The sequence below is a fragment of the Callithrix jacchus genome, chromosome 10 (genome assembly GCF_049354715.1).
Source record: "Callithrix jacchus isolate 240 chromosome 10, calJac240_pri, whole genome shotgun sequence".
In the NCBI taxonomy this organism is placed as follows: domain Eukaryota; kingdom Metazoa; phylum Chordata; class Mammalia; order Primates; family Cebidae; genus Callithrix; species Callithrix jacchus.
This window is the reverse complement of record NC_133511.1, coordinates 52225333-52249745: the sequence shown is the minus strand read 5'-3', so window position 1 is coordinate 52249745 and position 24413 is coordinate 52225333. Positions and strand designations below refer to the sequence as shown.

Below are 24413 nucleotides of genomic sequence, written 5' to 3'. Positions count from 1 at the left end.
GTATCTAACAAGCATTTATGGCAGTTTCTCAACCTTTGTTAACCCACATCTGTTCTAATAAATATAACATTTTTACTCCCTTCTCCCAACTTTCCTCTTTTAGTTTCACAAACACTAGATTCTGATATGTCATTCCACATCGTGCCCTTTCCACTTCCTCCTATATATAATCTAATCTGCCATGCTCTTCCCTTTGTAAATGCATGCTGTAAATTTAACCTCTAAATATCCTAATATAGAAGATCTTTAAATCTTCTAAGATGTCAATTGCCAAAATATTGATATTCTGGTTTTCCAAATATAAAAGTATAAGACTGAATATTTTCCCTATTATCACCATTTCTGTGAGATTTTGATATATATCCCATTTCTTTTTCCACCCTTGATAATTACCAATATAGGAAATTTAATATTTACTGAATGTCTAAGTATGTAGTGGCCCTGTTGTTTAATTCTTTATACAATATTTCTTTAAGTACCATAGTATTATTTTGAAGTAGATATCTTATTTTTTATATTAGAGATGAATTAATTAAGACTGAGACATATGATAACTTACTCAAATTATTAACAGACAAGCATTTGAAATCTAGTGTTTCAGAGATAAGGCTACATGTTTACTGTCTATTCCATTTTTCTCTAGTTCATTTCCCAGCTTCTCATAAAAGTAGAGTCTTCTGACTATGTTCTGGTCAGCACAATGTGGGCAAATGTTATATATATCCCTTCTAGGACTGGCTTTAAACTATGGCTCTAATCTTATATATTCTCTCTCTCCTGTTTGTATGCAGAAACAGAGGACTCCAAGGTAGTGTAGCCATACAAGACAAGGCGTCTAAATAGTGGAGTTTCTATTTCTAAAACAGTAGCTTTATAGAGTCACCTGACTAGCACCAGATCATGTTTTAAGTGAGAAGGAATCAGCCGCCAAGTGAGGGCTTTTCCCGGCATTTGCTATTCCTGTATTCTTTAGAGTTCTCTTTAACCAATCCTTAATTGATCTCCTTATACTAGCTAGTTTCTTAGATTAAATGTCCCGTATTCAGGTTATTATGTCTGTCCCTTACTGAAACTTAACTGATGCTTACGCAAAATAAATATTCAATCTTAAAAAGTGATGCCATCTAAACTATGGTCATAGGAAAATATGGTCAGATAGAGGCAGATTGAAAATGAGTTTTTTGAGTCATGGTAAAACAAAACCTTTTGAGTCAGCCAGTGTTGAGTTTGAGTACTGGCTCAGTCACTTTATGGCTATATGAACCTTGGAGTAGTCACTAAAGATCTCTGAGCTTTATCGTTTCTTCATCTCTAAAATCTGGTTAATAATGATTATCTTGTGGTGTTGCTGTGAAGACTAAGCAGTGTGTGTACAGTAGTTGGCACAATGTGGGCACTAAATGAACAGTGTTTTAAATACCAACTCACTATGATAATTTTTCAGTGCCTGTGACTGAGCACTACTTCATTTACTTGCCATATTCAAATGATTACATCTCTCCATAAACTCACTGTAATTCTTTGTGTGGTTAGGGCCAAACAAAGCATTTGTGAATCTTGCTTATTTTTTGTCCTCTCAATATTTGTTTCATTTGCCAAAGAGAATAGCTGAATACCACTCTTTTTAAAAGTAGCCAGTATTTGAGGCAATTATCAAATCCCTTCTCACTTCTTCTGGGAGACTCCATGGCCCATATTATTTTTGCACTGTCACAAAATTTGTATTTTCCATCCTTCTTTGATTCCTCTCAATATTCTCTCTTCTCTAAAGACTTCCAGACCTTCCTTTATAGATATTTAATAATATCTACCTTCTGGTTCTTGTATGCAAACACACTCTGATAAAAGCATGTTCATGTTAATTTTAAATATTGACTTATATACAACACTTGATGTTATGTCTATTATACCTTCCTCTATAGTAATTTAACAACATTATTTATTCCAAAAAAGTATTTATATGCTTAATTTTTATTCTATAAGCCACTTGCCACTATTTACCTTTTCATTTTGGGGCTGCTGACTGTTTCACTTGCATTAGTATCCGTTCTTCCATCGGCCACGTCCTTATAAACTTTCTACTAGCAGAATATTTGAAGTAAAGCTTCCAATACACATAAAAATCTATGGCTATATTAGGAATGTTTTACTTATAGAAAAATCAGTGCAGTCTGTTCTGAACAAATGAACAACAAGAACACCAAAGAGGAATTTGCTGCCTCTTCTAACTGGGAAGTTAAAGGTTAAATCATGATTCATACACAGGTAAACTAAGCCACTCAGATTGAATCTTCATTCCTCCCTGCCTTTCTTTATCTCCGTTTAATTCTTGATGCTCTATGCATTTTTCACACCAGCTGTCACAAGGGGTGAAAAAATCATGGCCATTTCCTACAGGCCTCTTTTCTAAAGACTTGGGGAAAAGGCATAGCAGAAGACCCTCATAGTTCAGTTTGGATCACAAACACACCTCTAGACCTGTCACTTGAGCCCAAAAGAATGAAGTTCTCTGATTAGCCCATTGTGGCCAGAAGAGCACATGCACTGACTAGAAATCTTGCCAGAATCACATGATCCATGTACATCTTTTTCTTCTAACAATCTGTTTTCTTATCTATAAAATGTGTAATCGCACCTCCCAATAGAGATAGTAATGATGATTAAATGACATGTTTGGAAAACATATAATATCTGATCTGAACAATAAATTATAGCTTCCTACATTTATTATAATGATAAAATAAAATGCAGAATGGCATGTAGTAGAAACAGAAACAGTCTTCTTTTCTTGATCTTTCGCCTCTTATTAACCCACTCTCCCTTCCCCGAAGGAAATTGTAGACTTAAAGAGCAGAGAGCCATGACTTTTTATTTCTCGTTTCCATGACAACAGCTATCACAGAGAAAAAAAAAGAAACTATATTAACATATATTAAGCACTATGGATTTTGTTAGAGCTCTTGACAAGTGACCTATTTAATGCACCAAACAGAGCAACTTGCTCAGAGCAGCCACTTGATAGCTATTTGATAAAGGAGCCCCACGAATACGAATTGATTGATGTTACACATCTGGCATAAGGTGACTTTTTAAAAGCTCAGTTCAAGACAAAACAGAAAATGCTGTATTTTATTACAAGTAATAGCAACTTTCTTGTATTTAATATTTACCAAATAAAAAACACTTTCATAAAGTTTCTTTGAGCTCTTTTGAAAGACAATTTTGTTCTAACAGAAAGCATGACCCAGGCCATCTGGAATTTTAAATTCCAGAGTTTTATGTCTACCATTATAGTTTCAGTGAGTACATTGCATTTAGGTATATACTGCCTGTGCCTGGAGGTTCATATTCTAAAAGTCAATCTAATTGAAGAAAATAAGTTGGCTTGATGATATGGAAATTTTCAGACTCATCAATGCAGTAAAACAGTTTCAGACACACGTTTCAGAGGCATTTTACCCTTGTCTTCGAGACTTATCTTGTTTAGTTTATCAGCATTTCTGACCATTTTTATTAGGATTTTTCATGATCTTTCCTGTTCCAGTATTGAGAAATTTTCTGGTACTTGGGAATTCCAGGAAGCCAATGATGTTTTAAGACAGAAACAGCTCAGATGCAGCTGAATTTAAATCCATACAAAATGCTAGTTCCAACATCTGATAGCAAGTCATGAATTCAGCAGTGATGCAGTACTAGGCAGATAAAAGCAGTGCTAAAGAGGCACATTCTAAAATTCGCTCTCATGGAATAACAAACACCAGCACTACACGCCATGGTTAAGCTAAAATGATGCATCAGGGGAAACAATCGTTTTATACTGCTTTTTCCTGTGGCTCCACTTTTTTTCTTATCACAGCTTTATTTCTTATTTGCATACCATAGATTTTACCCATTTAAAGTATAGCATTCAGTGGATTTCAGTACATTCATGTTATGTAACTATCACCACAATTAATTTGAGAACATTTTCCTCAGCCCCAAAGAAAACCCATATGTTTTACCTGTCATCTATGAAACCCTCCAAAGCCTAGGTGACTACTAGTCAACTTTCTGTTTGTACTGATTTACCCCCCAGGGTCAATTATTGACACATCCTAAAATATCTATGGTTTTTACCTAATAGCTTTCCTTATACTACTACTTCAATTTTAAAATAAGCAGACTAAGTAGTATCATAATATCTGCATGTATTAATTACTTGCTATGTTTTAGGCACTATACTAAGTGTTACACATATTATTTCAAGGCAACACTACCTTTCACTGTTAAGAGAAGTGTTAATTATCTTCAAAACAAAAACCTCAGCTTTTGGATTCATTGATTTTTTGAAGAGTTTGTTGTGTCTCTATCTCCTTCAGTTCTTCTCTAATCTTAGTTATTTCTTGTCTTCTGCCAGCTTTGGAATTAGTTTGCTCTTCCTTCTCTAGTTCTTTTAATCATGATGTTGGGATGTCGATTTTAAATCTTTCCTGCATTCCCCTGTGGGCATTTAGTGCTATACATTTCCCCCTAAACACTGCTTTAGCTGTGTGTTAGAGATTCTGGTACATTGTGTCTTTGTTCTCATTGGTTTCAAAGAACTTACTTATTTCTGCCTTAATTTCATTATTTACCCAGTAGTCAGTTCAGGAGTAGGTTGTTCAGTTTCCATGTAGTTGTGAGATTTTGACTGAGTTTCTTTATCCTGAGGTCTAATTTGCTGGCACTGTGGTCTGAGAGATTGTATCTTAACGATTTCCATTCTTTTGCATTTGCTGAGGAGTGTTTTACTTCCAATTATGTGATCAATTTTAGAATAAGTGTGATGTGGTGCTGAGAAGAAAGTATATTCTGTTGATTTGGGGTGGAGAGTTCTGTAGAAGTCTCAGGTCTGCTTGGTCCAGACCTGAGTTCAAGTCCTGAATATCCTTGTTAATTTTCTGTCTCATTGATCTCTCTAATATTGACATTAGGATGTTAAAGTCTTCCACTATTATTGTGGGGGAGTATAAGTCTCTTTGTAGGTCTCTAAGAATTGGCTTTATGAATCCAGGTGCTCCTGTATTTGGTGCATATTTATTTAGGATAGTTAGCTCTTCTTGTTGCATTGATCCCTTTACCATTATGTAATGCCCGTCTTTGTCTTTTTTGATCTTTGTTGGTTTAAAGTCTGTTTTTTATCAGAGACTAGGAATACAACCCCTGTTTTGTTTTGTTCTGCTTTCCATTTGCTTGGTAAATCTTCCTTCATCCCTTTATTTTGAGCTTATGTGTATCTTTGCATGTGAGGTGGGTCTTCTGAATACAGTAAACCAATGGGTCTTGACTCTTTATCCAATTTGCCAGTCCATGTCTTTTAACTGGGGCATTTAGCCCATTAACATTGAAGGTTAATATTATTATGTGTGAATTTGATCCTGCCATTATGATGCTAGCTGATTATTTTACCCGTTAGCTGATATAGTTTCTTCATAGTGTCAATGGTCTTTACAACTTGGTATGTTTTTGCAGTAGCTGGTACCGGTTGTTCCTTTCTATGTTTAGTGCTTCTTTCAGAAGCTCTTGTAAGGCAGGCCCGATGGTGACAAAAATCTCACAGCATTTGCTTGTCTGTAAAGGATTTTATTTCTCCTTCACTTATGAAGCTTAGCTTGGCTGCATATGAAATTCTGGGTTGAAAATTCTTTTCTTTAAGAATGTTGAATATTGTTCCCCCACTCTCTCCTGGCTTGTAGGGTTTCTTCAGAAATATACACCGTTAGTCTGATGGGCTTCCCCTTGTGGGTAACCCGACCTTTCTCTCTGGTTGCCCTTAACATTTTTCCTTCATTTCAACCTTGGTGAATCTGATGATTATTTGTCTTGGGGTTGCTCTTCAAACTATACTACAAAACTACAGTAACCAAAACATCATGGTACTGGTTCCAAAACAGAGATATAGACCAATGAAACAGAACAGAGGCCTCAAAAACAATGCTACACATCAACAACCATCTGATCTTTGACAAACCTGACAAAAACAAGCAATGGGGAAAGGATTCCCTATTTAATAAATGGTGGTGGAAAAACTGGCTAGCCATATTCAGAAAACTGAAACTAGACCTCTTTCTTAAAACTTATACTGTTAACTCAAAAATTAATTCAAGATGGATAAAGACTTAAACATAATCCATAAAAACCCTACAAGAAAACCAGGCAATATCATTTAGGACATAGGCATGGGCAAAGATTTCATGACTAAAACTCCAAAAGCAATGGCAACAAGAGCCAAAATTGGCCAATGGGATCTAATTAAATTGAAGAGCTTCTGCACAGCAAAAGAAACTATCATCAGAGTGAACAAGCAACCTGCAGAACAGGAGAAAATTTTTGCAATCTATCCATCTGACAAAGGGCTAATACACAGAATCTACAAGGAACTTAAACAAATTTACAAGAAAACAACAAACAACCCCATCAAAAAGTGGATGAAGGATATGAACAGACACTTCTCAAAAGACATTCATGTAGCTAACAAACATATGAAAAAAAGCTCATCATCACTGGTCATTACAGAAATGCAAATCAAAACCACAATGAGATACCACTCATGCCAATTAGATTGGCCAACATTAAAAAGTCAGGAGACAACAGATGCTGAAGAGGATGTGGAGAAAGAGAAACACTTTTACAATGTTGGTGGGAGTGTACATTAGTTCAATCATTGTGGAAGACAGTGTTGGTGATTTCTCAAGGATCTAGAACCAGATATACCATTTGACCCAGCAATCCCATTACTGGGTATATGCCCAAAGTATTAAAGGATTATAAGTCATTTACTATAAAGATATATGCATATATATGTTTATTGTGGCACTGTTCACAATAACAAAGACTTGAAACCAACCTAAATGCCCATCAATGATAGACTGGATAGAGAAAATGTGGCACATATACACCATGGAATACTATGCAGCCATAAAAAGGAATGAGTTTATGTCCTTTGCTGGCACATAGATGAAGCAGAAAACCATTATTCTCAGCAAACTAACACAGGAAAAGAAAACCAAACACTGCATATTCTTACTTATAAATGGATGTTTAACAATGAGTACACATGGACACAGGGAGGGGAACATCACATACCAGGGCCTGTCAGGGGGTGGAGGGCTAGAGGAGGGATAGCATTAAGAGAAATACGTAATGTAGATAACAGGTTGATGGGTGCAGCAAACCCCCATGGCATATGTATACCTATGCAATGAACCCACACATTCTGTACATGTATCCCAGAACCTAAAGCATAATTTTCAAAAAGTGTGTTTAGGCTGGGTGTGGTGGCTGATGCCTGTAAACCTACCACTTTGGGAGGCCAAATCAGGTGGATCACTTGAGGCAGAAGTTTGAGACCAGGCTAGTTAATGTGATGAAATGCTGTCTCTACTAAAAATGAAAAAAAAAAAAGCCTGGCATGGTGCCACACACCTGTAGTCCCAGCTACTTGGGAGGCTGAGGAAATCATTTGTACCTGGAAGGCAGAGGTTGTAGTGAGCTAAGATAATGCCATTGCACTCCAGCATGGGCAATAGAGTAAGACTCTTTCTCCATAAAAGAGAAATTGTTGAGCAGTGTCTGGCAGAGAGTAAGCTCAAATATTTCCTGGGCAGAGTATTGTGCTCTGCATTCAGAATATTATCACTTCCAGAAATCTGAGAGGAGATAGCTTGGCATAATGGTTAGGAACTTGGACATTGGAATCAGGCTGTCTTAGTCTGAATCCTTGCTTTGCCAGTCGGTAGCTGTGTGAGTTTTGGCAATGTGCTCAATGTCTCTATACCTCAATTTTTTTTCATATATAAAATAGGAGATTAGTTGATATATCTGTTGTAGGGGGTTAAATACATAATAAAGGTAAAGTTACATATCTGTGCCTGTCTCATAAGATATGTTCAATAAATAGAAGTTGATGCATAACTTTAATGCAGCAGGTGAGTGTCTGATAATCAAATCATTCAAGAGTTATATGAACCTGGAAAAAATGTAAATTGCCTACAGAGCTGGGCAAAGCTATAAGGCTGTGCCATGGTGCTGATCATTTAGGATGGGTAAGATTTCCAGGCAAAAAAGGAAAAGAATATTCCAAACTGCAGAAAGAGTTAGCTGAACAAAACAGTTTGGTGTGTCTATATCCCAGTATTCAAGGAAGAGAATGGTAGGAACATATATTCTATTTCCTTAAGCATGATTGACTGAAGTCCCTCCATATAGAAGTAAATTCCATGTTCAGATGAGATATATTGGTTTAGACATTTGACTTCTCTCATAAAACATGGTGAATTTTTTATATGTTTGAGTCTCCTAACTTATCATAGCACCTTAAAATCTGGGACCATGACTTGGCTATTTGTATCTCCACAACAGTACCCAGGCCAAGTATTGGGAATACAGTAATTGTTTGATAAATTTTTGTTGTGAGAATGAGTGGACTGATGAATCAATATATATTCATTTTGAAGACTATATGTGCAATAATTTTCTATGGTGGAAGAGGGTTAGAAGATACTTAGTTCTGACTTCACTACATATTTCTCAAATACATCATTTCAGTGGATCTTTAGAAGGAAAAGCAATGGATTCAAGATTCCATGTTACTGCCTGGGTACTGTGATGTGCAAGTGCCATCTACCAGTACTTCCAAGGATGGCCTCCAGAGTAATGTATTTTCATTTTTTGTTGAAGCTCAATAAAAAGTGAAAATACCTTAATCGGGAGGTCATCCTTGGGTGCACTGGTAGGGGAATAGATAGATATATGAGACAGAGAAGGGAGGGAGACCAAAATGGTTGTGATTATGAAGTTACCACTGTATGAAACTTTGCTTCTGTCCCACTGGTGACCTCTTAGGGAGAGTGCAGAGTAAGCTTCAGGTTTATTGCACCTGATGGGTCAGGAAGCTAGAGTATTTACCTACCAATTTATGTCAGTCTTGATGAGGCTGCTTCCAGAGGTGTTAACTCTGCAGCACTCTAGCCTGTCCAGTATGGAAGACAAATGTGCTGCACACATTCAGGGAAAACTTTTAGGCAGAGATACAGAGGATTGTAATAGGAGGCCATATGCTGAGGGGATATGGATATTTTCTCTGCTATTGTCCATACATTGCCCACACCTTGCACACTCAGGTTCATCCCCACTGCATGCTGAGTTCACTCTGTCCTTTCACTGATTTTCCGAGGAAGTCACTGGCCACAATTCCATGGAGACAGAAAGACAGAGAGAGTTAAAAAATACTAACAGGAAGGTTGGTGGGATAAGCTACTTTCTCCAGTGTTATAGTTAATCCTGAGACCATAAGTGATGCCATAATTAATATTCATCATTTCCCTCCCCTAACATTTTCATTCCCTTGACCAAACTGCTTCTAATCAAGGTTCATTTCATAGCGCAATAACTCAGACATCTATCCCTGAGAGTATGAGTCCCTGACTTCTTGTCCTCATCAAGACGTTGCTGCCCTTTCAGATGTCACCAGGCATGGGGCATCAAGAGGCACCCCAGTGAATCCCATGAGTTCCAGACACACTACTTTCTGCTCCACTATCTAGTAGCAAGCCCATTTTCTTTTGATCATTACTGTGAATAACCCTTGTCTGTCTAGTAACTACTTTCTCTAACTGCTGGTCTATAGACCAGAGGAGCCAAAAATAATCAGACCGCAGCTGAAGCTAAAGATTTATTGTGACCCTTACTGTGTCTTCTGGTAGGAGTATTAAGATCTCTAATTATGGACAACCTGAAGTTGTGGCAAGGAGAAACTCATTTTCTTAGGAGGATTATTAAAAGTAACAGTGAGAGGCTGTACTCCTACTTAGCTGTCTAAGACACAGAATCAAATATATTAGCACCATTTAATAGCCTGACACATAATGACCCTTAACCATGGAGGAAAACATTCCCATAAAAACACAGCAACATCTCTATAATCTCAAGCTTGGTCAACACAGATGGTCACTCCTGAGCTTCATTGATGCCGGTATCCCTCTTTCGAGAACACTTCTTGCTTTAGTCAAGTGATTGTCTTCTAGGCTTTCCTGGAGAACATGATCAGCCGGCAGGTTCTCCAACCTTTCCAAATAAGTATATTCTAACATTCCCGCTTCTATCAGATCGTGGATCTCTTCTCCAGTATTTTGCCAATGTAGTTCTTGCATGTCCACATCATTTATTTCAGGCCGGTATCATTTTTAAGCTTCAAGGAACCAAGCCATTCTAATAGCGTATCAAGATCAACACCAGGTAGACTTGCCAGAATGTTAAAAATTAACTCATGAAAGCATTTCCTCATATAAGTAGAGTATCTATTATCTGGCCTTATCGCCATGATCCACTATCTCAGTATCTCGAGACCAATTCTTTGGAATATTCTCTATTCCTCCTAATACTTATTAGCCAGATCCTGTAGTTCATCTGATGAATAATTCATTTCATCCTGCAACACAGATCATCCTTTTCCACTCAGATCATGCCGAGATTTAGCCATAGTTATTTATCCAGAAGCAATGAGGGGAAATGGGGCAGAACTTAATATGGGCAACCCTCACCTTAAAACTTCCTACTGAGGCAGGGCTTTTATGTAGCAATTAACTGTTCTCCCACTGAAAAGAGTAAAAGCCCTGTTTTTCTAGATCAGAGTTTCAGAAGAATTTGTGGGTTCAAAACTCTTAAGAATATGTACCCACATATCTCATCCTCTATCTCAGAATCCTGCTACTTTCCTATGAGGGCCTTGACTTTAGTAGAGAAAACTTGGTAGCTCTGTTAACCTGGCATCTTTTACAACTCTGCCTCTCTTAAAATCAAATCTTGGGCATAATTTTCAGCAGTCTATCTCATAGCTAAAGGAAATGAGGGTCATTGTGATTGTTGCTTGGAGCTGTTCAGTTTTCACATCACATGCAAATTAAATGTTGGTTGATCTGAGCCCCTGTTTTTAAAGCAGCATTCCTATAGCCATTAACTCCACAACTTCATGTCTTTCAAATGCACAAGTAACTGCATTTCCCTCCATCTATATTCTATCCACCTGATGACAACCTTTGTAAGTATGGCACTACAGCTTGCCAGAGATTAGCTCCACTCCATTGTCCCTGCTATCACCTGAATGGTGAATGATTCAATTCAGAAAGCTGATACCAAGGATCTGTTTTGAAGGTCCATCTCTGTGCCAAATAATTTAGGTTGGGTCACCTCATAAGGAGACCCTGAGACAAGGATTTCTGTGAAAGTAGTTTATTTAGGAAGTGAAGCCAAGAAGCACCAGTAGAGGAAAATGGAGAAATGAGGGAAGGAAAAGAAGTCAATAAATAGTGAGTCAACTGAGAAGGATACCTGTGGGAACCAGGAGCTGAATCCCACTAGGGACCTCTGAGAGACCGCACGGAGCATGCCTTGGAATTGTCCTTCCTGAGGGACAAGGAAGCTAGGGTATTTATTCCCCAATCCTTGCTAGCAGTACTTCAGAGCTTCTCCTAGAGACATGAACTTCCTGGTACTTCGAAGTGCAATCCTGCCTCATGAAAACTGCTCCCAAGGCCAGAGATTGCCCTCGGGGAAAGGATCACAAACATTTACAAGAGGATGCCACATGGTTGGTGCTTAAGGAAACACTGAATGTCACAAGAATATGGGTAGGATGTCAAAACACATCCTATACAAAAGATACGATCCTTGGACTGGGTGCAGTGGCTCGCGCCTGTAATCCCAGCATTTTGAGAGGCCAAGGTGGGCAGATCACAAGGTCAAGAGATTGAGACCATCTTGGACAACATGGTAAAACCCCATCTCTACTAAAAATACAAAAATTAGCTGGGCATGGTGGCAGGTGCCTGTAGTCCCAGCTACCTGGGAGGCTGAGGCAGGAGAATTGCTTGAACACAGGAGGTGGAAGTTTCAGTTAGCCAAGATCATGCCACTGCACCCCAGCCTGGGTAACAGAGCAAGACTCCATCTCAAAAATCAAACAAAAAAATGACTCCTGTCAGTGTATTACAAAAATTGACATAAATTAATGACGTTAAAAAATAATAGCTACCTGCATATAACAGCACCGCAGCCATTGTGTAAAGTGTCACAACGCATGTTTTGTTGTTTCTTCTTATGTTGATTAATCTGGCACCTTTCTTTACCAGAATGTATAAGGACATATTCCTCTGACTAACCAAAAGAAATGCATATGCACTGTATACTCTCTGGCCTAAATGTCAATATGAACAGTAAATTCAGATGGCATAGACTCATTCCAGTTTTAATAGTGCCCAGCAGTTTATTTAAGCATACATTTCTCATTTCCTTCTTTAAATAAGATTTTGGAAACGGATCTTGAGAACCTTGTTCACTTTGTCAAAAAAAAAAAAAAACCCCTTCACAATAGTAAGAAACTTAAAGCACTTTCATAAATAGGGAAACAGCAACTTTTAATGTTTTATTGTTCGCTTGTGAAATATATATATAATATATATTACATGTACAGAAGAGTCCCACATCTGAGTCAGAGAAAACTAACAGAAAGGCACATAAGAAGGCATGTGTTTTCATACAATTTTCATTAAGCGAACATTCAGGCCATGGCAAGTGAGAGTTAAGACAAGGAATATATAGCACACTTGTGTTCATGACTCCAAGGGGCTAACTCAGAGGCAACTCTTAGGTCTGCCAAGTATGGAGATCATCTTGGGAGAAAATAGCACTTCTATTTAATAGGCCTGTCAGACCATCAGAAAATATATTGAAAACTGGACAAAGGCACCAGGGAAAGGTGAAAGCCGATGCTTAACTTGACAGCTAGTTTGCTCTTCTCCCCTTCCATTTTAAGACCTGAGGCCTTTGCTGATTAAAATAAGCAAATAACAGGGCTGACTGCAGCCCTGCAGAATTTTGGTCAGCTACATGACAGAAGTTTGTAACACGCTAAATACTTTTCAAAGCTTGTAAACACTGTGATGATGATGAGGAAAGCATAAAGAGAACATTTGCTATTTCTCTCTCATTGAAAAGGTAGAGGCTTAGATCTCTGGCTTGCCACATGTGGTTTCTCTATCCTGACGTTTACTCAAAAAGTTATAGGCAGAATTCATGGAATGATGAGGTCATTCCTATCAGACACCAGAAAAGGTGCCTACTAGGATTTGGCACAGCCAGAGCAGCTGGCAACCTTGGCTGATGTGAGATGGGGCTTCACGACGTCCGGCTCAATAGACTCCATTAGGTCACACTCATTTGCAAGTATGTGTTTCACCAGGCATCTGGAGGCTTCATCAATGTTTATATTTTCCTATGAGGGAAAAAATAAAACAGATTTTCTTATTCAGTACTCTGAAGTAATGCTAGAGCAGAGACTTATATGTGATAAATCACTTAAATATTGCATCCTATATGTGACATGTACATCCCCCTACTGTTCCCCTTGCTCTTACTTGTTCCTTCAAAGAACTCTCTTTCAAAGAACTTTTTGGTTCCTCACAAAAAAATTATTTATTTTGCTGTGTCATATAAGAGGAATGGGGTTTGGTGAATTTACTTAGTAGGTTAAATTTCAGTTAGAAGGCACTTTTCTTATTTTCACATTGTCCCATACTCAAACTATAATAATATTGTCGAAGAAACATAAGCATTTAATCTGACTTAGATGTATAATTGCCATCTGCTACATATTATTTTTGTGACCTTGATTTAAAATAAGAATGACAAGACTTTTTATTGCATTCAGTAACGGTTTCACACATATTTTTGGGTTTCTGTCCTCCAGTTAAATGGGGAAGAGTGTGCCCTGTTCTGACCTCTTTGAACTTGGGCATGGACAAGTGATTTTCTGGCCATCAAAATGTGATAAGTAATGTGTGTCACTTGCATACAAAAGCAATAAGAGCCAGTGCTCAATTTCCCATGCTTTTTCTCTCTGTGTCTTCTTGTGCAAGCACAGCAATGGAAACTCTTTCGGATAAGGTCTGTGAGTGAGAATCAAGGAGAGGCAAGTATCCCGACCAGCCCATGCTGTGTCGTGTGCATGAGAATGATGACCTTGTTATTTTAACCCGCCCAGATTTGGGAGTTTTACCCCAAATAAACCCTGAAATTATCTAGACTTTCCAGATGGATATAACTTTTCAAAGAAAAAAGTAAAATTGGAAATATAAGTTTAGTTTCAAAAATGAAACTTGAATTTGGAAAACATATGGAATAAACATTTGAATCTAAAATATATCAGTAGTATAAGTTAAACTGACTTTTTTTCCCTGCTGGTTAGGAACCTTAGAAATACAGAATATATACTACCAGTGTACTACAATAAATATCTTTGCTTAGGTAAAAAGTGGTTAAATGAAGATCTCTAGTAAAGTTAAATTTGAATGTTTCTAATCACAATTTGTAGAACTTATCTATTTCTTCATATTTAATGTAAAGAAACAAGACTTTCTCATTGTTAAACTGTTGTACTACAGAACCTTGTTGTCCAATCTGAAGTAGAAGTACTTATCCCTAAGTTTCGAACGTATGTCAAAGTTGTTGATATATTTTGAGATCACTGATTGAAATCATATTACTTGGAAAATATACGAAGTGGTGTTGATTTCTAAATGGCATCCATGACTAATGACCTCAGTTGTAAATGTTCATTAGCAGGTTCCCCATCCTTCAAGCCTGACACTGAGTTGACCAGCTATGAAAGCTTAAGGTAACTTTGGAGTTGCCGACAAATAGCCTGATTATTTATCTCTCGAGAGCCTTAAAGAAAATGCTTCCCAGGGTTCCTAAATCCAAAACACAAGGTAAAGGCGTGGTTGTCTTTTTGCTTATAAAATTATCATTGTTGCTCTTTACCAGACCAGTCTTCGTTTCTCTAAGCCTCCCTTTCCTCAACTGTAAAATGGTCTTGATGATAACACTTACCTAATAAAAATTTGCTTCCCTTGACAGAGTGTAGCAGACATTACTGCTTTCACAGTGTGAACTTGCCAGGGACTTCAACAGTAAATAAGTAATCTTATTTAATCCCATTTAAAACCCTGTAAGATAAAGATTAGTTTTTGTCCTCATGAATTTTGTTGTTATTGTTGACGTAGGGTTGGGGATGGCATTTCTTCCCTCAGCTCAAGTATCTTCTTCACTCCATAGAATCCAGTCCTGAGAGAAGAGCAATACTTCTGCCCCATCGCCTGTTGGGCAACTTCACGTGCCTTAAAGTCATTGCCTGTGCTTAGCATGCCCTCTGCCACTCTTCCTCTTCCTAGTGTCATGTCCAAGGGTCACACTTGAGCTCCCTGCTCCCAGGCAACCAGTGACCTAGGCAAGGCCTTGCTCTTTGGAACAGACCCAGCTCAACACTTTTCTCTGGAGCCCTGCCACTTGCTATGTGACTGAGCGGAAGCCTGTCCAGTGAATGGTCCCCTACTCTCTCCCATTCGGGAAGGTAAAAATCGGTCAGCTCACCCAGCCTTCCAGGTCTTTGCCTTAAGGACCACCACATGTCATTAAAGAAGCCCTATTTGGATGGTTTTAAGGTACTTGTCTGGACATTCATAAGCCAGTACTTTGATTCCCATTTGGCTATTGCTTGTGTGTTGGAGAAGGAGGCAACAAAATTCTACCCCAAATACCAAACATGAGATATTGCCATATATGTTTATAGACAAGGAAGCTTATCTGTAAGGGGTTAAGAGGCTTCCCCAGGATCACACAGCAAGGAGGTTGGGAGGCCAGAGCTTATAGTGGGTCTTTCTGACATCAAAGCCCAACTTTTGCTAAGCTGCATTCCTTTTCCAGATTGTTCAAAAAATCAGGAACAATCAAAAATAAAAGTTAGTTCTTTAGTGTTAGACCCAGTATATGTTAAATAGATGCTAGTTTCTTTCTCTTCCATATATTATAATAAAAACATTTTTATATGGCAGAAAAAAACATTTAAACATTAGAAAGGGCCTTCTTCATATATGATGAAAGTTAGATTTGCCAGTAGTATTTTTTAATCCTCTGCTCATATATTAACATGCCAGTTAAATAGGGTTTTCCTTCATTAATTGGCAAATTGACAAAATCTACTAATGAGGAGAATTCAATGCTAGTGTGGAAAAATCAATGAAAATCCTTAATCATTATGAGAAGAAGAACTAAGATCTAAGCCCAAATTAGTGGCAACTTAGCAGGGTCATTTCAGTAAAAATATAAGATGATGCTGTTTAAATTGTGAGTTTTAACACAGCAAGTAAAGTCTAGATGGTATTAGGCCTAGGAGAGCAGGACCATGAAGGATGGGCTCTAGAGAAAGGAAACAGGCTTACAGACTGCAGATACGAAGAGTAGCAGCTCACGGTGACTGAGTCAGTTTCATTCATCCAATTAATAGTATTTACATTACCACTAAGTAAAGTACTAGGCATACACAAAGATAATACATCTCATTCCTGACTGAGCTGACCCACAAGCTGGGTTTATGTAAATAGCAAAAGCATAAAAAGGTTGGAAAGGGCACCTGGGTGCCAGATCCCTGTAGAGCCTTGAATACTAAATTTGCCAAGTAGCTTGAGCCATTGAGGGTTTTTTGCAGGTGAAATGTCAATAACCACAATACTCTAAAAGTCCATTACTAGACAAGCGTGTATCGATCCTCAGCACTTTAACAACTAACCTATCAGTAAGTATTTAGTGAATACCTATCATATGTACCCAGGTGCTGGCTGTCATGGCATACCTATTTCACATTAGAAATTTTAAGAGAAAACGAGGAAGAATTGCAAACGCTTTCCACTATATTTACCACAAGCACACTATAAAAAGACAAGAGGTATAGTGTCTGGATTACAGGCCTGGAGACAAGCCCTTATCTAATTCCCCTAGTTTCTGGTTATATGACCTTGGGAAAGTTACTTTAACCACTTCATTCCTCAGTTTTCTCATCTGTAAGAGAATTAAAAATTTACCTCACAACTGATTGTAAGTTAATATATGTTAATACTTGAAACATGAAATACTCAGAACAGTGAAGGGCATACAGTACATACTCAATAAATGCTATCTGTATATTCTCCTCACATAATTTAATCATCAGAAGAATACAATGTGTGTTTTCCATTCCTTCATTTTCCAGTGAAGGATTCTGAGGTTCAGAAAGCGAAAGTGACTCACCCCAAGTCACCCCCTAGTAATTGGGATGGCCAGCTGTTAGCTCAGGGAGAATAATAAATACTAGTATTTACCATGTGTTATATCTATACTGCAAGATGTATACTGTTTAAAGCACAAACTTGAAGCCAAACCTGTATCTCACCTCCCCTAAAATATTTCCCAGAATAAAAAAAGGGGCAGAATGAGCAGAACACCTGATTCCAGCATGCAAGGCAGGAGCATGCAACCAGGAATCAGCAAGGCTGATTTTATCACTGGTACACTTCCAAGCACATCTGGTCTTTCTGACTTTCTATACACCATTGAGCTCACAGCCAAAGGGCCTATACTAGAAGAAGTAGTAACAATATAGAACAAACATCCCTCTCCCCCTTAACCCGAGGTCAGCATGGATAGTCAGAGCCTCCTTGACAGAACTGCAGGTTCAGACCCTTTGGGCAATTAGATTTCACTATAATTGATTGAGCTACTTGGCATTCAAATAGACACAGTCAAGCCCACATTTTCTGGGTGATTTTAGAGACACAGAGTTGGTGGCTCAAGTGAAAAACACTACGTGGAAATTTTTATTTGCATTTATTATAGGGAGTAGTCACAACATCTCCAGGAGCATCTACTGCTAGAAAGGAAATGTATATACTCTGTGACTTCCAGAACATGTACATTTGGACTGCATCTCACTGCTATTTATTTCTATATCTGCAGTATGACAAGATGGTGTATTATGCTGAATGCTTTAAGGTGGTGTATGTTCTTTATTGTGCCACTGCTCAGAATCTTTTGTTTATACTGATAAGCAAGTCTCAGAAACAGGCTTAAAATTCCTAATGAAGAATTTTACTAAAAACAAATGGAGTTAACTAAGCACGTGCTTTATTCATGAAATAATGCTCACATCCAATATTCACAAACATCTATGGAGAGTTAATAGTCATATTTTAAAGGTAAGGGAGCTAGAAAAAAGCTTAAGTAACTTATCCAGAGCATAACATAATCTTAGCCAATCTATCATTTCAACCAAGACAATCCCAACTCCAGTTCCCATCCTACTCCTTACACATAACATTACAATGTCTCCTAGAATTAAAATAGATCCTAGAATATTATTTATAAATTATACCTTCTCAATTCTAGCTGTATATTCATATCCCTTATAGCATTAAAACAAATATGCTGGCCAGGCGCGGTGGCTCAGCCTATAATCCCAGCACTTTGGGAGGCTGAGGCGGGTGGATCACGAGGTCAAGAGATCAAGACCATCCTGGTCAACAAGGTGAAACCCCGTCTCTACTAAAAATACAAAAATTAGCTGGGTATGGTGGCGCACGCCTGTAGTCCCAGCTACTCGGGAGGCTGAGGCAGGAGAATTGCTTGAACCCAGAAGGCGGAGGTTGCAGTGAGCCGAGATCATGCCATTGCACTCCAGTCTGGGTAACAACAGCAAAACTCCATCTCAAAAAAAAAAAAATGCTACCAGGTCCCTCCTTCCAGACATTAATCTAATTGGTCTGATATGGGGCCCCAGCATGAGCATTAAAAAATAAAAATCCATTAGATACCGTGATGGGACCCATACTCCTAACCACTGCTTCACACAAGATATCCATGTAACAAATCTGCACATGTACCCCTGTATTTAAAAGTTGAAATTAAAACAAAATTTAATTTAATTTAAAAATACAGTTATTCATAACTTTTAAAAAAGATTCTCAACTTAAAATGTGCAACCAATTGTGAGACATGCTCATATAATTAAGAACGTCTTCAAAGACACTGTTCTATTTATTCCAATTGTGAACTTTCTGAAAACATAATTTAATATTATCATTCTAAACCGCAGTGATTCTGATCTTTCGGTGGAGGAAGGCACATACAACTAATCATCAGGGGTCCTGGGTACTTGTCAGTTTTTTAATTAGCTCTTCAGAACATCTGTCTTGTGGCAAAGTATTTAATCTTTGACCCCCCACCCCAGAGAGCCAGAAGAAAAAAAAATCTAGCAGAAAATGTTTACATCTGCCTAGTTAGAAGCTGGCAAAAATTCATCCTCCCATAATCTTTCCAAATACATCAACCTCAAACAAAACACCAACTGTACCCGAGACTCCAAGGTTAGGGCACTAAATTCCTCGGCTCTGTGAAATTTTAATTAGAGCAGATGGCCTGCTGGATAATAACACCACTGTAAAAAGCATTACACAAAACAAGTTTAAAAATCCTTTCTCTGTGAAGATTTAGCACTTGTTTATTGAGCACATAAGTTTAAGGATTTTGCTAGCTTTCTACTCATCTTCATTAATACCTAACCCAGGTGCTAGTGTAGTGGACACCTATATTTTTGTCTATTAAGCACTTCTGACCTCCCTCATCCCCTATATCAACCTCCAATTCCTTTGGGTACATGCTTTCTTCCACTGCAATCATGAGCTTCTACCGGGGCTCCCCCAAACTGACCTTATATTTCAGACATTATTCTCAGAATGTGGCATTTCACTTAATCACCGCAGTAACACTGAGGTGGGAGCTACTGCCCTCCTTTAACAGATGACGAAAGTGAAGCTCAGAGAAGCTAAATGATGTGTGCAAGGTCTCAGGGACAGTAAGGGTCAGAACCTGGCTTCTGTCTGTATTTTCTCTTTATCTTCTCCTTGCTGTCTTCTTAGAGTCTGTGGCCTACATTTTCTTAGCACCCAAGTCAATGTCTATTTGAATCCAAAGTCCACAGTTTTGTACTTTGCCATGATACCTCCATGAAGAGAAGGTATACGTGGTGAGTGTGACACAGAGAAATCAGGTCTCAATGATGCCCTACTGTATGAAAGTTACCAGAGTTTGGTCTAACAGGCATTGCAAAGGACAGATTGAGCCATAGTGTTACTTATTTTAACACAGGACAGAGTCACATTCTGAGCATGGAGAAATGGGGTATAGAAAAAAGAAAAGTTCCCAAAGGCAGCTCCAAAGATTGTGTCTCTCTGAAAATGCCTCCCTTATCCCCACCATGGCCTTCCCTCAGCCTCTGTCCTTTATTCTTTAGATGTCAAAGTATATTTCAAATATTTCTTGCCTCCTTTCTGCAGCTCCAGGACCATAAATCTTCTAGGTCTCCCTGCTTATGTACCTAGAGATCTCCCTCCCACCACCCTAGCCACCTCTGGTGCTCTGTTTCAGGAATGAAGCATCCCTAAGCTCACAGAGAATCACCAAAAATTAAGGAGGAAGGGAACTTAGGTATCACTAATTCACCTTGCTTTCTTTGACACACCAAGAAATTGGGGCAAAGAGAGGGAAAGTGATCTGCCTAGCATCACACAGGCTACTGAACCTCACAGGGAACATGCACCTCATCTCTTAGCTCAGGCTGCCTGCATCTTTCCTTGTTTTTGGAAATATCTCTTCTAAGTAGCCTTCTCTTAGCACCATGAAACATTATCTTCAGTGTTACCTGGTACTTGGTACCCACCTCCATTGACACCACTACATCCTAACTGCCTGCTGTCTGTGTCCTTAGAGACAAGGATCATCTCCTATTATATTTGTGTTCCTAGATCCCAGCACAATGCCAAATGCTTACAAGGTGTTTAAACAATATTACCAAAAATAGCTGATGCTATGCACAACTTATTATAAGCCTGGTAGCACGTAAGTATTTTACTGGTACTAAGTTTGGTACTCACAAAAATCCAGGTGAGGAAACTGAGCTAGAGAGAGGTTAAACAACTTTCCTAGGGTCACACACCCAGCAAGTCAAACTTCTGGCAGCTGGTTTTGCAGCCCATGTTCAGACATTCATAATATGATCCTGACAGTTTCACAACTGTCAAATAGCAAAGCCAGACTCAAGAACAGAGCCCCTGCACTTAACCCACTGCTCCTTACAAATGTTTGTTGGAGGAATGAGGACCCAGGTTTTCTAAGCTTTTAGCTACTGCTTCTTTCTAAATCGCAAAAGCTATGAAAAAACAGTTCATAATGTGTTACATGTGGTCCACAGTTATTAATTGATCAATTTACACTTATTTGTAATGTGCAAATATCTTTAAATGTGCATTTCTGTTAAATTCCTGGCCCCTGAAAATAATCTGGATTCAACATCCTTGACTTTTCTGCACCAGACCCCATAACTTTAACACTAGGCAGACACAGTGCATGGGTCCTTTTGATATTTCCTATTCCTGAGATATATTTCCCAAATCCAATATGTAATATATGACTTACCACTAATGGACATTAAGAACCAGGAGGTTCAGAGATATTGTCTATATCAACAGTTTGTTTTTAATTGTTCTCACTGTGAGTCTTTTACTGAAACAGTGCTAGAGTACCCAATAATCAGTCTTGAAAAGAAAGAATAAAGATAAGCATAAAGACTATTGTTTAGCCAGACTTAACAAACCCCATTCATGAAAAACAGCAGCCTTTAGTTAAAATACTTTCTCATTAATCAGCTTAAAAAGATAAATGGTCCACCAGACACAAAATATTAATTGTAATGATTGCTAACAATTATTGAATACTTACTATTGAACATTTTGGCACTACGCCATGTATGTTACATACATAATCTCATTTAACACTTACTATACCCTGAGAGGTGAATAAACTATTAAGCCTATTTTACAGATGAGGAGACTGAGACACATATAGGATAAACTACTTAGCCATAGTATTTTGCTGGACTTATTCAATTCAAAGTGTTATTTGTTGAGTACTATCTATGGTAGAAATAGCAGAAATTATGCGTTTCACAATTTACTTTTATGATAATTTAATGCTTTTATTCTGGCACCCTCTGTGGCAAGGCTGAGGACTGAGACTGGAAGACTGTTACACCAGGAAACAGCAGGATAAAATGGAAAAAGAAACATGTTGGAGTCAAGCTTTAAAACTTGGTTTTGCCACTTACTGTTAAACGAAGGACAAGTGAAAAGCCTCAGCCTCTACTCTTTAACTTAAATGAGGCCAATCATCCGTATATTTCATGAGATTTTATTAGAGTTAAATGACAAATCAGATGAAACGCCTAAACATTACATAGTTGGTCCTCCAATAAATGCAATCTTCTGTCTCCTTCCCTCAGGTTATTCTTCAGTGATCACCTCCCATGGGAAATCTCCCCTGACTCCCACAGGCTGAGCAGGAATCCCTCTATTCTGGCACTTATCATGGCTCAATATGTAATGCTTTGTGTATCTTCTACTGGACTGGGAGCTTTCAGGAGCTTCATTGCCCCATCCTGGTGTCTAGCACAGTGCCTGAAAACAGTAGGCACCCAGAAGACACACAGACTAAGTGAATGACTGACTGAATACATAGATGAACAAGTACTTCCGAAGAGTGGTAAGTTCAGCTTCCACTGAAAATAATTTTAGATGTGGGTGATTTCTGCAGAAAGTAAGAAAGAAAACATGTTCACAAGAAATTTTACTGTACAGGTCCAACTGCCTGTGCTTACTTTGCTTTCCAGTTACTACCTGACACCATTCCTTTTAGTAGAAATGAAAAGAAGACTGAATGAATCAGTTTACAAAAGTTGAGCTGAATTACTATAGGCTTTGCAGTAAAGCAGACAGGTTGGAGTCTTGATTTTTTTTTTTTTTTTAATAATTCTTTTTAAAATTCCGATGCTCTAAAAGTGATTTCAGGTGACTTCTGCTACTTACTAATTAAATGTACTTAGGCAAAATATTTAATTTTCTTTGGTCTTACCTATAAGGCAGAGATAATACCCATCTGGCAGAATTATGAAGATCAGAAATATTTTACTAGGGGCAAAATTAGAAGTTGAGTAATATTATGTATTTTTATGACTATACAGTACATATAATTATTTTAACATTATCTTCCTAAGCACTGTCATGGCTGAGAGCCAATTCTAGCTTAACAAATTCATTTCTCTCTCACACTAGAGAGTTATTTTTCTTATATCGATTCTTATGTTCTATCCCTTAATTCTTATAGTAGAGAGTTTGAAGCTCTTGCTTCTCCTGATAGCATAAAATGAAACTATTCTTGCCAGCACTGTTAGAATAATGTTAGCTTGGGTGAAAACAAATAAGGACCAGAACTATGTGTAAAAATGAATGTGTTTATAAAGCTAAAAAAATTAATAGTCAATGATACTAGCTAACTACCAAAATGCTATTCTCACCCACAGAACCTATCTACCCAACCCTTGCAAATTCCTGTTGTGTAACTACTAAATTCCACAGTCAGATAATAACTCATTCTTAGCCTGGGCAACCTCCCTGAGGCAGCACTTAGCATGTGATATACAAATTTCTACTTTCAGATATGGAATAAAACATTATTTTTCCTCATTCCACAAACTTGTAATTGAAAATAAAAAAGAGGAGATACATCAATTTGAAGTTCTTCTGCAGTACTTGAAATATCTTGTAACTAGATAAAATGATTTATTATTCAGCAAACAATCATTGAATACTTTCTGTGGACCAGCATTATCCCTCAAAGGCCTTCTACTTTGTGCTTTGATTTGCAGTGCAGTCAGTTATGTGATTGTCTTGTTAGTCCAGGACACTTCAACTTCTGCATAGAGATGATGATGGACATGACATGCTCTCTTCTCACAGTCACTGTAACATTTTACCCCAATTCATGTCCTATGTAGGCTCCTCTCTGCTTACATGCTTCTAGTTTCTTTGCATTGCAATCATCCTCCATATTCTTTCCAGATTGTCTCTTTACTCCAATTAAAGTGTAGCTATATTCATACGTCATCCAAAAAATACTTTGTTTGCTCACATTGCCTACTCAGAGTAAGTCCAGACTGCAAAACTGGTGGCCGAACAACATGGCTACAACTGCTCTCTTGTTTCATCTCTACTGACATCCCTTACTTAGCTAGATTCCAAATGAACTGGACCATAAACTGCTCCCTCAATGTGTTCTTTGCTTGAGTTAGTCTTATTCCCGTCTCTAACTGTAGATCCCCTGCCCCTCCAGAACAAACGTAACTTTTTTTTGGAAGTATTTAGCTGATAACCTCTAACTAATTCACATTCTGCTTTGAACTTTTGGATAAAGTTCAGGTATATTCTCTAGCTTCAGAATTTTCTGGTATCTTGAATTTTTATTATTTCTCTCTATTTATTTAATGTGAAGGGAAAAAGTGTCATACAAAGACTCAGAACTATTCCAGCTCTGTCAATTGCCACTTGTGTAACCTCCAGGAAGTCACCATAACCTCTCTCTCAGCCTCAGTTTCTTTACCTTTAATCTATGATGAAAATAATGCTAACTTCACAAGGTTATTG

At 37.9% G+C, this 24413-nt stretch overlaps 1 protein-coding gene across 1 annotated transcript in view; it reads right to left on the bottom strand.

Moving 5' to 3' along the window:
* Nucleotides 1–12416: 12416 nt before the first annotated feature.
* RAB38 (RAB38, member RAS oncogene family) overlaps nucleotides 12417–24413 on the bottom strand; it is a 68585-nt gene continuing 56588 nt past the window's right edge. The window contains exon 3 of the mRNA XM_002754707.7: nucleotides 12417–13288. Coding sequence (XP_002754753.1) covers nucleotides 13136–13288 — 153 coding nt within the window. The 3' untranslated portion in view covers nucleotides 12417–13135. The remainder of the gene's footprint in view (nucleotides 13289–24413) is intronic.